Source organism: Notothenia coriiceps, unplaced genomic scaffold (assembly GCF_000735185.1).
Source record: "Notothenia coriiceps isolate Sejong01 unplaced genomic scaffold, NC01 NC01_scaffold00034377, whole genome shotgun sequence".
NCBI lineage: Eukaryota > Metazoa > Chordata > Actinopteri > Perciformes > Nototheniidae > Notothenia > Notothenia coriiceps.
In genome coordinates this window covers 896,977-913,049 of record NW_011367078.1, presented here as the reverse complement: position 1 = coordinate 913,049, position 16,073 = coordinate 896,977, and the positions used below count along the sequence as shown (strand labels likewise).

At 42.0% G+C, this 16,073-nt stretch overlaps 3 protein-coding genes across 3 annotated transcripts in view; 1 reads left to right on the top strand and 2 right to left on the bottom strand.

Annotated features, from left to right (window-relative positions):
• The window catches only part of lats1 (large tumor suppressor kinase 1), an 8,204-nt gene extending 1,828 nt beyond the window's left edge, over positions 1 to 6,376 (bottom strand). The window contains exons 1-5 of the mRNA XM_010790548.1: positions 6,215 to 6,376; positions 4,734 to 5,181; positions 3,936 to 4,053; positions 1,796 to 3,198; positions 667 to 1,249 (exon numbers count right to left, since the gene is read on the bottom strand). Of these exons, the coding sequence (XP_010788850.1) occupies positions 667 to 1,249; positions 1,796 to 3,198; positions 3,936 to 4,053; positions 4,734 to 5,081 (2,452 nt within the window). The 5' untranslated portion in view covers positions 5,082 to 5,181; positions 6,215 to 6,376. The remainder of the gene's footprint in view (positions 1 to 666; positions 1,250 to 1,795; positions 3,199 to 3,935; positions 4,054 to 4,733; positions 5,182 to 6,214) is intronic.
• Positions 6,377 to 6,530: 154 nt separating this feature from the next.
• On the bottom strand, positions 6,531 to 10,241 carry nup43 (nucleoporin 43). Its single transcript, XM_010790546.1, has 6 exons — positions 10,230 to 10,241; positions 9,357 to 9,519; positions 8,742 to 8,877; positions 8,507 to 8,658; positions 8,024 to 8,140; positions 6,531 to 7,487 (listed from the first exon to the last, which is right to left on the bottom strand). Exons 1-6 carry the CDS (start codon positions 10,239 to 10,241, stop codon positions 7,258 to 7,260), a joined length of 810 nt encoding a protein of 269 aa, XP_010788848.1. The 3' UTR covers positions 6,531 to 7,257.
• Positions 10,242 to 11,116: 875 nt separating this feature from the next.
• Positions 11,117 to 15,306, top strand: LOC104962131 (serine/threonine-protein kinase LATS1-like). Its single transcript, XM_010790528.1, has 3 exons — positions 11,117 to 11,294; positions 12,541 to 12,647; positions 12,725 to 15,306. The coding sequence occupies exons 1-3, from the start codon at positions 11,135 to 11,137 to the stop codon at positions 13,229 to 13,231; spliced, it is 774 nt and encodes a 257-aa protein (XP_010788830.1). The 5' UTR covers positions 11,117 to 11,134; the 3' UTR covers positions 13,232 to 15,306.
• The last annotated feature ends 767 nt before the right edge of the window (positions 15,307 to 16,073 follow it).

Genomic DNA, 16,073 nt, shown 5'->3' with positions numbered 1-16,073 from the left:
GCAAAAGTGCACCACATTCAGACGGAGGAATGCACCGGGTTCGACTGTCTTTCTAGCAGCTCTGAAGCCCCTGCCACGAGTAACGTTTCCACGTCAGGTGTTATGTATGCTAGCAGCAACACACGGAGTTAACTCAATGATACAAACATGGGTTAATGATTACAGGTAACTGAGTTATTTAGTTTGTTAAAGTTTTAGCTATTCTGTTTACAGTTCTGTCATCAGATTATTTAATACGATTTGTTAAAACATTGTTGTTTCTTTTGATGTGAAATATTATTTATTTAATTTAAATAATAAGCAATATTAATTTTGTTCACAGTTTGTTTAACTTATTTTTTTCTCCAAAAGAACCGATAAGAGTAAAAAGAAAAAGACCGGACCGATAAGCGGTATCGATAAAAGTAGTCTTACCGTTAAAACCTTAACGATACCCATCCCTACTTATATCACTGTTTTTGCACATACATGGATGAACTTGTAGATTTAGAGAGAGACCTCCATTTTCACGGCTTATTATACCATGCCTTGTTTTAGTTTTTATATTTTGACTATGAAAATGAGTCATTATGCTACATGTGGTCCAGCGCTCTAATACACTCTTTTTGTAGAGGGTGAATTAAACACTCAAGTTGAACCGTTAAATATAAGAAAAGTAACACCCACCACTCTGGTAATACTTGGAGTCGTGCGTCCAGCGGAAGCCGGTGCACAGGCCGAAGTCGGTCAGTTTGATGTGTCCGTCCCGGTCTATGAGGATGTTGTCGGGCTTGATGTCTCGGTGGATGAAGCCCATCTTGTGGACGCTCTCCACGGCGCAGGTGAGCTCGGCGATGTAGAACTGGGCCAGTTCTTCTTTGAAGATTCCCAGCCGGATGAGGAGGCTCATCATGTCTCCTCCGGGGATGTACTCCATGACAAAGTACAGGTTGTCCCTGTCCTGGAAGGAGTAGTAGAGACGCACCACCCACTCGTTGTCGGCCTCGGCCAGGATGTCCCTCTCAGCCTTCACGTGGGCCACCTGGTTCCTCAGCAGCACGTCCTTCTTGCGGAGCGTCTTCATGGCGTACAGCGCTCCGGTGTCCTCTTTTCTGGCCAGGCACACCTCCCCAAACGCTCCGATGCCGAGCATCTTGATTCGCTTGAACATGGATTTGTCCATCTTGGCTCGCTTTAGCCGGATGTAGTTGGACTCTTTCTGGCAGAGCATCATGCGCATCTGCTCCTGAGCTTCTGAAGACAAGCCCACCTGAGCACAGGGCAGTCAAGAGTGATTCAAATGGCCCACATCATGTCAACAAAAAGGTTGAATTTAAAACAAAAATGGAGTCCTGGGTAGAATAAGTTATAAACTGGCATTAAGGTAATCATCTGAGGACACGGTGCAAACATGCTGTTTTTCCCTCATGAGTTATAACTTCAATTTAGTCCAAAGCAAAGATGTGTGAGATGGAGTGGCATGCGTTTCCTTTGGCCACATGCTGCATTATGCACACTTATAAAAACACTAGACTCTTATCAACAACAACTTGAATAACTGAAGTGTGTGGACTACTCTGTGTCACAAGACAGCACAGATACCTTTACCTTTTTAGTTCAGCTGTTAGTGACCGCAAGGAGAGAGAAGGAGAGAAAGAACAGCTAAGAAATATAGAACAGCATGAAAGAGACACGTATAATACAGCGATGACAGCAGGGGGGAAAGTTTGGAAAGAGTAGAAAGTATTTCTTTAGGCGGCAACATTTGTATTTGTTTAACTTCATAAGAAATGATGTGATGAAGGATCTTCCTCACCCTTTGCATCTCACTTTCCAGCTGCTTCCTCCTCCGAATCCTCGTCTGGTGGTTCTTGAGGATGTTCTCCACATGCTGCTCCATGAAGAACTTGAAGGCCTGGGGGGAGTACAGAGCGACCCGTCCTGACTCCCCTCTCGGCTCTTCGTCCCTCTTGTTGCGACGCACGGGAACGGGTGACGTCGTGATTTGTTTCTTCTCCTTCTCCGTCGCTGTGGCGCTTTCTGTGGTTTTGTCCCGGGAGCTGTCGTTGCTGCTGCTCTCCGCCTCAGCCGCCTCCTCTCGGCCTGAGTTGCGCTTGTTGACCCCCGGGTCGTAGGCAGGTGGGGCGGATGCAGCCTGCTGTTGGAGGAGATGCTTGGGGTAAGGTGGAGGGGGGCCCTGGTAGCTCGGGACCTCTGCTACAACAGGGATCTGGGGTACAGGGGCTGGGGGTTCTGGGTAAGCAGGAGCAGCTTGAAGGGGTGGGGGCGGCTGCTGCATCCATGGAGGGTGCGTGGGGGCGACGGCAGTGTGGAGCTCAGGTTTCTGCACACGGATGCTTTTGACCGGCTGCAGGATGGGGGCCTGTGTGATGGCCGTGACGGTGGTGGCGGAGGGCTGGGAGCTGGACTGGTGGGCCGCCCTGCTGTTCAGCTGGTGGTTGTTGAAGGAGTTGGAGCGGGGGGGCACGTTGTGTTGCCACGACGGAGACAGGTCCTGGGTGCTGCTGTTTCCAGAGGGCTGGCTGGGGGCCCAGGACTGAGGAAGACCTATGTTGTACAGGTCAAGGTTGTAACTGTGCCTGTTGGACACCATCATGGACGTAGGGATGTTTCCACCGTTGGCGTACGAGGGAGAGGAGGCGGGTCCTCCTGAGTGCTGATCAGTGGGACTGTGCCTGCTCTGGTTGCCCGCGTACGGAGGGGGGGGCTGTCTGCTGCCGGGCGGGATGTAGTCCGGCTGGGCGGAGCCATTCTGAGACCAGCTGGGGGGGGGGAAAGTGAACTTGTTGCCCCCAGAGCTTTGCATTATGATGGGTTGGTGACCCACAGGGACCGGGCTGATCCCACGCTGATTCTGAGGGGCTGATGACTGGTACCCGTCAGGCCAGGCCCCCTGAGGCCCCGGAGAGATGCGGGCCCCGAGGTAATCCATGTTGCCGGAGTAGCGCTTGGTTGATGGGTCCCAGGATGATGTATTAGGCATGGCGCAGCGGTTGGGAGGAGGTGTGACACTGCGCACCTGAGGCGGGAGGGGAGGGTTCACTCTCTGGTTGTTAGCGGGGGGAAAGGAGGGAGGGGGCCCCGGGCTGTCTGAGCGGTATATCACTCCATCCACTATGACGTGACGAGGGGCCAAAGACTCCTTAGAGCCTTTCCAGCTCGGCCTCCTCAGCACAGGCTGCGAGATGTGAGAACCTCCTACAGACACACACAAAGGAAAATAATACAATTAGTTATAAATCTTAGAAACTAAAATAAACTATGTTTTTTTACACACTTTAAAATGTGTAAAATGCCTACATGAACACAAATAAATGATGTCCTCTCACACACCAGAGTCATGTTCACAATACATCATTTTTTTTAAACTTAGAATTTCCTAAATCAAAGTCGTATGTTTACAAGAAAAAAACACACATTTAGAAGATTAAAAAGATTATAACATTGGTAAATTAACAAGAAAAAAGTCCTTTAAAAAACTTGAATATTCTCTGAGATCATTACAAAATATTATTATTATATTACAAAATGCACATGCACTATTTTTTTTTTAAATCCACCAGTATTGATTAAAAACGAAGAAGGAGTACAGCTGTAAAACATGACTTGTCAAAAGATACAACAACAAAAGGAAAATAATGTTGTTGTTTTTTGAATAAAAGGTGAAGCAAACAAACCTAAAAATACGTAATGATACCAGCAGTGCACCTGTCGATGCATTATGTCATCATGATTGAAAACAAGAACCTAATTTCCGCTCTACTTTTTTCCATTATGTGACACAGTGACTCATTCTTTTATTGTCAGCATGTTTTGTCCTTTCTTTAAAAGCAAATGTTCCAAATCCTGCCAACAATATCAAGGTTAGATGAAAACGCCCGGAAAGGGAATAATAGAGGAAGCCTAGCATTGAGTCCCAGTGGACAGTTACATACCTGGGGCTTTCAGACCGGTAGAGTTGGGGTTGGCAGCAAGCTTCTGTTCCCTCATCGGGTCCTGGTAGATCACCTTACCACTGTAGTCTATAACTGCCCCCATACTGCGACTGTTGCTCTGTTTACAAAAGGCATAAAAACAACAGTCAACATTAAGAGTTTGGGCAATCAAAGCTTGACAGAGCGCAGATTATCTGTGAATACATTTATTGCTTGTTTTGCTAACAGTTCATTCATGCATCTTTACAGTCTTGAAATGTCATGTAGGTGGACCAAAAGAGTATTTTACTTATGGATTTATCTGTAGTTTATTTTTTGGGATTATTCAATTAATTGTTTTGTCTATAAAACATGTTGTCTTTTTTTTGCCAAAACAAACAGTCAAAAAGCAGAGATATTCAGTTCACAATGAAATAAAACTAATTCTGACATTTGAGAAGCCCTAACAAGAGATTGCTTTGTTTCATTATTTATTTATAAGAACAATGGCAAATTGTCTTTAATAGTTATTTACGAAATAAACATTTGCTCCAACTAAAAATAGTGCCCTGCATAGGCCAGGGTGCATTCCCTGTGTCAAAACAAGTGGCGACTGCCAACTAAAAAAGTACTTTGTATTGTCACCTGACAAACTCGAAATTCCACTTTGCATATTTCTCATTTTTCAAATAATTCTCCAGAAAACAAAGTGCACTTGGCTCTTATTCTCTATAACAGAGTAATGTTTAGAATCAAATTCCTCCACATTCCTTCACAAACACCTGTCTGAGTGACAAATAAAAGACGAAAACATCTTACCTCGTCGAACCCAGCGCAGGGAGGTTCCAGAGACATGTGTTTGTTCCCCTCAGGTCCTGAAGTACTCGGCTCATTGGCAAAAGGCATCAGGGACTTGCGGATCTCCTGTAAGGCCTTGTGGTAGGGGTGTTTGGGGTTGCTGCATCGCCCCTGTTGCCTTGAGTCCTCCGGAGGCATTTTTACAGCTCCTCCAGAGTCTGCTTTAGGGGGGTCCGATTGTCTGGATAAATTGCGCAGACTGTTCCTTATTTCCTGCAGCATGTGTTGGCTGTTGGCGCTGTAGTTGCTGGCAGGAAACGTTTTGGGTCTCGCCTGTCTGTATCCTTCGGGTTTCTCCCCTCTCTTCATGTAAGAGCATGTATGATGACGATGAAGGGGATGAAGAGGATGCCACTCAGTCCAGCGTAGCAGTAAAGGGTAGCAGGATGTCTGCACTCACATCTGCATGCTGCTGACAGGAATGTACAATATGAGATGAGAAAGCAACCAAAACACACGTCATGTTAACAAACAGGTTAGGCATATATGATGTGTGGAAGTACTAATTGACAGATAGTATCAGGTGCAAATAGCAAAGATGAGGCAAACTGTATGATGAACTATATTGTTAACCAGTGGTGTAAAGTAATTAATTAGATTAACTCAAGTACAATTGAGAAATGTTTGCTACTTTGTCCTTCTAGCCAACCACAAATCACAGGTAAATTGTGTACTTTTATTCCACTACATAATATAAATACCTTCACTTACTTTTCAAATGTGGATTAATTATATGAAATAGATAAAACTTAAATAAGACTTTAGTAACTTACACCTGGAGTAACATCCACAAACTACACTGCAGCATATATAGTCATTAAAACTATCTGCACCTTTACCAGCTTTTATAACACTTTAATGCATCAATATTTATAATCAAAACAAATCATATATTATTTTGAAATGGGCACATTTGCATAATTATTAATTAAGTCATTTAGATGCTTGTACTTTTGCTTCATTGGGATTTTGAATTCAGGATATTACTTATAACAGAGTATTCCTACACTTTGGTACTTCTATTTTTACTTAAGTAAAAGGTCTGAGTACTTCTCCCACCACTGATTCACGTTAAGGTTCTCTCGTTATTCAAACCTTAAGGTTAAGAAAGATTCCTCAGAATAAAGACTATTCCCAAAACAAAACACCTGTCTGTACACTTGCTAGCTTCGTTAGCAGCACAGGCTAACACAGCGCTACACTACAGCTCATTCACGAGTGGTGTGAAATAAAATGCTAGAGTTGTTTCACATATTCACCTAAATGACTTTTACTTATTAACCCAATGTTCTCCCAATATTACAATTTAACTTTGAATATAATCCAATAGGGCAGAAGCACATCCATGGCCTGTGGAAGGCATCCATTTGCTGCTATGCTAACTAGCTGCTAGCTCGGAACAGCAACAGTTAGTTAGCCGTTAGTCGCGTCTGACAACTTACCGATATCTGTAAAATCCGCTTTCTTTTGACACTTGTACTTCTTTGGCAACGACCGATATTTTCCTTGACCTTTAACGGAAACAAGGACGCACAACTTTAACTTAAAATGTCCTGGTCCTGTTGCCCTGGCTGTTCCTAGTCGTGTTGGATTCCTGGGATGTCTGAATGACAAGTACAACACAACAGAGAACGGTTCACACGAAGAAGGAATGCGACACACTTCCGGCAATGGTGGATTAAACAATAAAAGAAGGAAATTAACTCATGAGTGTTTTTGTTTTAGCATTTCTTTTTAAATTCTGCTGACAGAAAACACACGTATTTTTCAGGAACATTTAAACACAGGTCACAAATAATACAACTGTATGACCGTGGTAGTAAGTACCAATCTCCTTGAATTTGTATCTTTACCCCATTTTCCTTCAAAACAACTCTGGGCCATGGATTCCGCTGTAATGAAAAAGTATTTAACCACTTAAAATGAAATGTACACAGTAACTGCAGCTACAATGTTTGTATTATTGAGTACTGGAAGGGGGGCATTGTTAGATTCTGTGACGATCAAAAAATAACAACTAAGGAAAAGTAAATGGAGGATTACAAAGGAAACACTTAAAACACAGTAAAATGTAGCCTCTGCATTTAACCAACCCTAGTTTTAGGAGCAATATGAACTACATTGGATTCTTATTTTGAATACAAAATCTTTAATGGACACATTAGACATCTATATAAGGCATTTTTATTCATTTATTTCAAAACGTTTTAAATGAAATCCATACAAAAGTACTGTAGAGTTGAACTACTGTTCGTGGAATGATCTACAAAAACCTAGATTCATTGATGAATCCATCCAGAAATGCGCAAAAATACTGTGTATGCACCATTTTATGACATGAGAAATTCACAATTTAGACCAAAATGTCAACAGTAGACTTTTGAACACAGTTTTTTTTAGGCACCTTGTTTGATCAAATGAGACAATGTGGTGACAGCAATTGACGGCAAATAAAGAGATCTTGTTCAGTACAGAAACAACTCTTCTAAACAGGGACTTGTCTGTTGACAAAAATTGCTTCTCCGTCAGTCCCGCAGACAAGACATTGTCCAAGTACATCCAGGCTGTTGACGGACAGCGTCTGGCTGGGCAACATGTGAGTCGTCTCCACGCGGCCTTTACTGGAGTCTCCGCTCAGCCACGCGCTGATGAGGGACTGGTTTCCTCCAGCCGGGGCCATCGCACTGCGAGATATCATGCTGTTGTTCCTGCCACCTGGAAAACAACAATGAAACAATCAATTAACAAGATAATTCTGAACATAATATCCCTTGAAGGAGTTTGTGTTTTGGTTTCTTTCTTAGCTGGATTACTGGAAAACAACTGGTCGAATTTTGATGAAACGTGGGGAGAGGGTGAACCATGGGCCAAGGTTCACAATGTTATTTCAGTCTAAGAATTTCATATTTGTACATATTCACATGATAATAAAGTGTATTGTGGTTTTATTAAATGTATGTTAAGTATGTTAAATAGTTTTAGTATTGAAGTACATAATAAATGCACAACTTAGATGATGAAGTTCTAGTGAGCCCTTTTAGTTTGTAGCATTTTGCTTTGCCAGCGTTTAAGCTCAGCTCAGCTGTCTCAGTGTTTTTGTTGTTCCTCTGACAACCAAAAGATTACAGTCACAGTTGTATGACTAATACATTAAATACATATACATGTTGTGATTAAAATGTAGTTTTTAATCAAATGATTCTGCTGCAACTGCAAACTTTTAATGCAGCAGCTTGCAGATAAAATCTTGCCTTGTAAGAAGGAGGGCATGTCTGACTGTGCGGACGTCTCCCAGTGCAGCAGTGAACCGTCCTCTGAGCAGGTGAACAGATGATCTGGGTTCGACGGGTGGAAATGGACTTCCCACACTGTAAAGAAAAGCAAAGAAAAACCGTACATCAATATTAAAAAAAGCCATTGCCAAAGAGAACGATCATTTAACATAGTTAGTAGGCAATTTGATTCAACTGCCTATAGAAAAAAGGTTCCTTGCTTTGATTTAAAAATAAAGAATGTGTCATACACAAAACAATTACAGTGAAGATATTCCTTTCTTATTCACGTTGAAAACCAGTGTTAAACTAATGAGAAATACAAATGTAAAAATCAATGTTCAAGCATTTCTTTACCCCACCTTTGATGTGTTCAAAACAAAAACTGTAATACCTTTTCCTTACCCCTTACCACAGTGTCAAAAAAAACAACAGAAATAAGAAATCCAACTAAACTCTTACTTTCAGCAGAGTGAGCCTCCATGAGTGAGAAGGGTGCGCTGCCTTGTCTTATATCCCAGACACAGAGCATGCCGTCCTGCCCCCCCGTGGCAACAATGTGCTGCTGGTTGGGATGTCTGTCCACACAATGCAGAGGGACTCTATCCCCTGACCTGGAAGAAGAAGACGTTATTATAAAAGTCAGATCAGAAGAACAAATGTGGAGAAATTTGATTTTTGTTTGTGGAAATCTTACAAGGAGAGAATCTGGGATGGCGAGTTGCTTTGTTGTCTGAAGTCCCACAGCTTGAGTTGGCCGATTGAGTTCACCGTCAAAATCTCTGTGGTCCTCAGGTAGGTCACAGCATGAATCGTGCTGCTGTCCGCATTCTCTGTCAAAGTAAAACAAAATACACATTAGACACATTATAGTGTCCAACTCTTATGATCTGGAGGTGTTATGATATTCTAAACCCATGTAAAAAAAATTAAAGACTGTTTTGAATTTGTTTTGGGGCTGTTTGCTTTTTGTAATGATACTAGTATTACTTGCTCTAATACTAATAGTAACAAAAACCTTTACTGTTTTTATTCAATGAAACCACAAAGCAGCAAAAAGTAAGACAGGAGGAAAACCAACACAACTAAACACACCATTAGACAAAGGTACCAATTAAAAACAGATCAACCCTTTATAAAATGTGAAAGTGCATAGGGAGTGATTCACATAAAAGCCTATTCATAAAAGTGTGTATTTAAAGATCAAGCTGGTTTTGCAGGCTTCACATCCCTCGCTCTACCAAGTTCTCTCCCGGGATGCCCCCTAAAATGTGCGTAATTTAAAGTGACACTATCATTATGTTAACCTCACCTATGACTCTAACGACTCCCTCCTGGTCGGCTCTGAAGACGACGATCCTTCCATCTTCACCGACCGTGACGATCTCAGGGCTGCTGCACACGACCCCAGTACTGGGAGCATTGTCACATGGGTAACAATGAACTCCTGGCCAGCGCTGAGAAACTGATATCGTCTGCAGTCAACAAAGACATTTTTATATTTACCAAACCAGAAGTATGTAACATATCCAGTTTGTCCAACATTCACCTCCTTGAAGTGCAACCTATTTGCGTAGCCGTTCCCTGGTATGTTGATGGAATTTAAAGGGGACCTATCATGCAAAATGCACTTTTTCATGTATTTTATACATCAACACGTGTCCCCTCTTCTTCATGTCTCTTCTACATCAACATGTGTCCCCTCTTCTTCATGTCTCTTCTACATCAACATGTGTCCCCTCTTCTTCATGTCTCTTCTACATCAACATGTGTCCCCTCTTCTTCATGTCTCTTCTACATCAACATGTGTCCCCTCTTCTCCATGTCTCTTCTACATCAACATCTGTCCCCTCTGTGTAAAGAGACTCTGGAAGTTTCAGGAAAAAAGATTCTCTCTCTTTTTGTCCTGATCCATTTATATAGAAACCTGTCTGAAAATGAGCTGATCAGATTTTGGCCACTTTATGATGTCATNACCATGCCTTGTTTTAGTTTTTATATTTTGACATTTTGTCATTATGCTACATGTGGTCCAGCGCTCTCATTGTTTAATTCACCCTCTACAAAAAGAGTGTATGAGAGCGCTGGACCACATGTAGCATAATGACAAAATGTCAAAATATAAAAACTAAAACAAGGCATGGTATAATAAGCCATAAAAATGAAGCTCTCTCCCTAAATCTACAAGTTCATCCATGTATGTGCAAAAACACAGTGTTTCCCACAGAATTTGATTCTATTTGTGTGGGCACCGCACAGCACTTTTGCTAAATGTTTAGACAAATTGCTCGTGTTACCGCCCTTACATGCTAAACTCTTATTGCACTTTAGGTAACGAGCATTGTCCACATCGAGACGGGTAAAGTTTAACCACACCTCGGAGCGCGTTCTCTCCGCCATCTCCTCCGAGTGTGTGTGTGTTGCTGCATGTAGCAGAGTGTGTGTGAGAGATCTCTCGTCTGGATTGGAAAGATCGAAAATACTAAAAATAATCATGGATTCATTTTGCAGTCTTTTTGCGTATTAGAAACGCAGTTGGCGACTCTAAAACTGCAATATAATGTTTGTGTAGCAATAATGCATGACATATATTTTTTACATGTCTCCAGTACCGATAAAAAGACCGATAATGTCGGAGCTTAACGGTACCACAGTCTTTAATAATTCAGCCCCCGGGGCCCGTTTAATACCGGGGCTCGGTACCCATCCCTAGATATATAAGTAATTAAAAAAATATTTCAAAGTATTCAGCAGAACACAAGCAGCTTTGTATAATTGTCAGCGTGTTCCTCCTGCCAGGAATACATGTCTCTTTTGCTGTCCTTTCAGTATGAAATGAATAAGATTTTGGGGTGTATCGGCATTTCAATACCAAAAAGTCCCGATTAGCTTCCAAAAACTGACCAGACCGTGAAAGTCATTCAGTGAATATTATGGAAATCATGAAAATACTAAATGTAGGGACCATATCAAGTTGTTTACATTGACACCCTTCCTTTTATGAATTCACATGCCTGTGAAAACAGAACCCAGCTGATGGGTTTAATGATGTTTGGTGTGTCTCCAGGTGACCATGTGAGGCAGGACAGCATGGACTTCAGTAAGGAGTGGGAGGACGCGACGGACTGCCGCTGCACGGAGCGCCTGAAGCCTCTGGAGCGGAGGAAGGCCCGGGAGCACCAGCGCTGTCTGGCCCACTCTCTGGTCGGCACGCCCAACTACATCGCTCCAGAAGTGCTGCTCCGAACAGGTACAGAGGATACCCTGAAACTCACAGTATTACTAGTGTCTTTCCAGAATGTGTATTGTCTTGTTATACTAAAGGTTGAACAAGGACTGAAGGATATAGGGGAGCCAACTGTCTTCTCAAGAAGCATAAAGTAAATAACATTTGTTTGATTACGGTCATACGATCATTGCTTTATGTTAAGCTGCAATGTTGATTTGAATGCAATTCATTAGTCATTTGTATTCTTGACAGATAACAGAATCTATCCTCAAAAGTGAATGTAACATTTAAAACAGGCGTGTCCAAACTACGGCCCGGGGGCCAAATGCGGCTCTCGGACCATTTTGAATCGGCCCTCAGCACATTAAAAAAGTATAATGGAATACGGCCCACAGATTAAACTTGTGCTTGTCTTATATTGTACTTCTTAAATATATATGTACAAATATATCACACAGTATTCATGTGTTAATGAGACATCTTTTCAAACAAATTCAGTCAGTTGAAGTTGGAAAAATGTTCAAACAAATCTTTGTTGATAACAAAAAGCCCAATTATTTAAAGGTCCCACGTCACGGCCATTTCTACTGATCATAATTCCATTGTTGAGGTCTACTAGAATAGATTTATATTGTTCAATGTTCCGAACTCACATTGGTTTCTCATACAGCATCTCTGTATAGTATGTGTATTCACTCTCTGTCCTAAACGGCTCGTTGGAGCTCCTGCTAGTTCAAGCCAGATACTTGGCATCTCATCTTGGGTGCAAGTTCATCAATGTTTGGGCTCAGGCTCTGAGCTGAGGAAATCATCAGGATGGAGGGAAGGTGTGCGTGCAATATACCGGCGGATCAGATCTAATAGTAATTAGAAATTATCCTGCGGGTCGAAATTAAATCCACCAAGGGCCTGATTTGGCCCCCGGGCCTTGAGTTGACCTGATGTGGTTTAAAAAGCAAGGGGACGGGTGATAACCAGAAAAGCATGACATGGGCCCTTTATTTACATAACAAGCTTGAAATACACCTTTCCTATTTCTCCTTATTATAATCACTCTTGAGGTTTCTGGTTGAAGCGATGAGCTGCCAACACTCACAAGAATAATTTACCTAGATTTAATTAATTTTGCAAACTTATAACTGAACGTATGAGGCAGTATACCTCTAGTGAGCGGCCCAGCCCTCGGTGAAAAAAGTTTGGACACCCCTGATCTAAAACATTGCCTCCCAGATGTTGTTGATGTAAGAATGTCCTAAATCTCCTGCAGGCTACACCCAGCTGTGTGATTGGTGGAGTGTGGGCGTCATCCTGTATGAGATGGTTGTCGGACAGCCTCCCTTCCTGGCGAACACGCCTGTGGAGACGCAGATGAAGGTATGTGAAGCTCCCTCAGAGAAATGTGATGTGTCTTCAGTCTGCATTGTTCCTCACTGTCGTCTCTCTGTCACCAGGTGATAAACTGGAAGAACATGCTGAACATTCCCCCGCTGGCCAAGCTCAGCCCCGAGGCGTCGGATCTCATCGTGAAGCTGTGCCGCAGCCCGGAGGACCGCGTGGGGAGGGGCGGCGCCGACGAGATCAAAGCTCATCCCTTCTTCCAGAACATTGATTTCTCCAGCGACTTGCGGCAGCAGGCGGCGCCGTACGTCCCCACCATCGCTCACGCCACGGACACCTCCAACTTCGACCCCGTGGACCCCGATAAAATGTGGAGCAGCGACAGCGACGGAGAGGACAACCTCAACGACACGCTCAACGGCTGGTTCCGCAACGGAAAACACCCGGAACACGCCTTCTACGAGTTCACCTTCCGCCGCTTCTTCGACGACAACGGCCACCCGTACAGCTGCCCCAAGCCCATCGTGTACGAGAGCTACGAGGGGGAGGAGGCGGAGTCTGAGGCCCAGGTGGCTGCTGGGAGCTCAGCGACGCAGGGCCGAGACCTGCTGTACATTTAGAGACTAATGGAGGAGAGGAGACAGGAAAACATACTTATTCCATTTTTGCCAAGCATTAGATCAATACTACAGTTCACGGAAAATAAGTAGGCTTCATTTATATCGTTGACATTCTGAATCAATATTTAAATGCTGTTCAGTTGTGGGTTCTTCCTGCAGGTTTATTCATCTCTTCAAACCTGTTTTTTCTGCACAGTTGGAGATAGAGATAAAAATACACTAATATTATTAGTACTATACTGTTTGTTGAACCGTATTGCTGAATCGGTGAGTCGAACATTTTCAATAATTTTCGAGCATTGTCGAGTCCAAAAGTCAAATTTAGTATTTAAACGTGAATTAAAAAAAATGACTGTAGACATTCAGAGCTATATTTGAAACCCTCAAAAGAAGCTCTGCTTGTTTAAAAAAAGGACTCCCGGTACAGCTCTCAGCAGAAAACCGAATGAGCTCTGGATGTTTCTCTGAATGTTTGAAAGCGACTGTACGATGTTTGCTGCCTGAAGAATAGAAAGCAGAGTTAAATCAGGTGCTCTCTTTGATGACGTTACGCAAACAAGCCTTAATTTATTTAAGAAGTTGTAACTGGTGATGCTAGTGTAGCTGCTGTTTGAGTGTGGGGATTGTTTGTATTTCATTTAAAGGTTAGAACGTTAATTTATATTTTAATTTCTGTTGAAGTGGGGATTTAGTTTTGTGACTGGTAGACATTTGCAGGGATAAATCGCTCCAATTCATTGCTGTGCCTTTTTTTTTTTTAATATACTTTCACCAAATATACAGAGGGTTAATAATCATTTTAAAAATGAGAGTAGCAGTAGCTGATTGAACTACAGTAGGATTTGTTTTATTTTTCTAATTTATACTTAAAATGTATTTATAAATTATACAGTTGATGTAAATAGTTTATCTTCCCTGTCAGCTGATTTATTTTTCTTTTAGGGCAGGCCCTCTGTCACTGCTGCTGATTCCAGTTAATGTTGCTCTTCTGTCTCAAAACACTAAATCACAGAACTTTTAAGTATTGTTGTTAACTCATCAGCATTCAGACTTTTATACTCTTCTCCACCAAAGTACTAAGACCCCATTTACACGCAAACGAACCGAATACGATATCAAAAAAGTCTTCCGTTCACACGAGACCGAGTAAATATGCCGGGGTTTAGTGCTAGATCGTATACCTCCTGGGTTTTAGGCGGCGGAAGTGACGTAATCGTGGATGAGAAGTCGGCAACTTTTGCACATCTGGTAGTAAAAGTAGACACATTTAATTTAATTTAGCATGGGCTCTTTGCGACTCTGGAGTCCTGCAGGAATCCGGAGGACAGTGAACAGGAGTGAGAAGGAGCACACTCCTAAAAAACCTCTTTTAAAAAATAAATAAACCTCGTACTGTGTGTGTCACTGTAATCCGAAATCAAACGCACTCAGTGGCTTTCTGAGTGTTAAATCCCATCTGTGCTTTTCTTCTTGTGAGATGTCATTTTTTTTAAATGTTACTAATAGCCAGGAGGTATACGATCTAGCACTAACCCATATTTGCGGGGCCTGTAAGTGGCGCCACAAAATACACCAAAAGCAGCGAAGAAGACCCCCCGAGCATGGTTGCCATGGTTGCCCTTCTGTTTATGTCCCGCGGTGGATTTAGCAACATGTAGTTCATGTAATTCTCCACATTTAAAAATAACAATCACATGTTATTATTACCCATCATGCCTAACCACTTCATCCCATAGTACTTTACATTATGTGTGAGCAAAGGCTTCACTTCCTGTTTTTGAGAATCACTACAGCTGACTGTCATGTGTTGAGTTTTTGTTGTGCCTGTGTATTGATTTATTAAAAAAAGAAACCGGAGTGACGGTCGAGAGAACTGCTGATTGTGTAACCTGCTGTACTTTATCTTTGTGTTTTAGGAAAAGATCTTTGAATGTAGTTATGGACTTTATGGTGACCACTGACATTCTGCACTGGTTCTGTCTTTTCTTTGTAAGTGAGAGAATTATATTTGTGTACATTGTTGCTGCGGGAGTTAGAGGGTGATAAATAAAGAATGTCAACAACTCCTTTTTATATGGGCACCTGTTGTGTTGTGATAATTATTCTACTTTTTTATATTAGAGCTCCAACTAACAGTTCATTAATGTGCCAGCAGGGGGCTCCACACACACACATTCTCCTCTGACCCATGTCATGTGACCCATTGACAAACTATTCTTGCCGGATATTATAACTACATCAGACAAGGAGGGTGTCCTTTTTTGATTGGAATTGAATGTTTTTGCTCATTAATGCAAATTCAGTTTCTTTTGACTCCAAATCCAATGAAAAAATTGTGTGTCCTACTAGAATAGAAATCATTAGGTCACATGACAAGGAAGCAATTGAACAAATTAAAGATATTGCGGCCTCACCCGGTTGCATAGTTTTGAATTAAAAAAAATATATATATATATTACCTTATGAAAGTGAAGGTGGACAAAAATCCAATATAAATGTGTCCTTGTCTAGTGTAGCAACATAATTCAATATATCCAATCTGTTTATGAATAAAAGTGCCATGAGAGCCAGAAAACGTTAATTTTAAATGTTACCTCCATGGGACCTTATTACGGAAAAAGTATGTATTGAGGTCAATGGAGAGAGAAAGATTATCTTTCGATCCCGTTAGAATTGTGCCATAAATTACACATGTTTGTCAATTTAAAGGATAATTTTGCAAGTCAACATTTTTTTAAATGTGTCGTAAAACTGTGAAGTAACTGTTTTTGTGTGAAACCGCTCAATGAACTACATCTCCCGTCTCGCACCACGACGGCCGTCACGTTGGCACATTTCACTT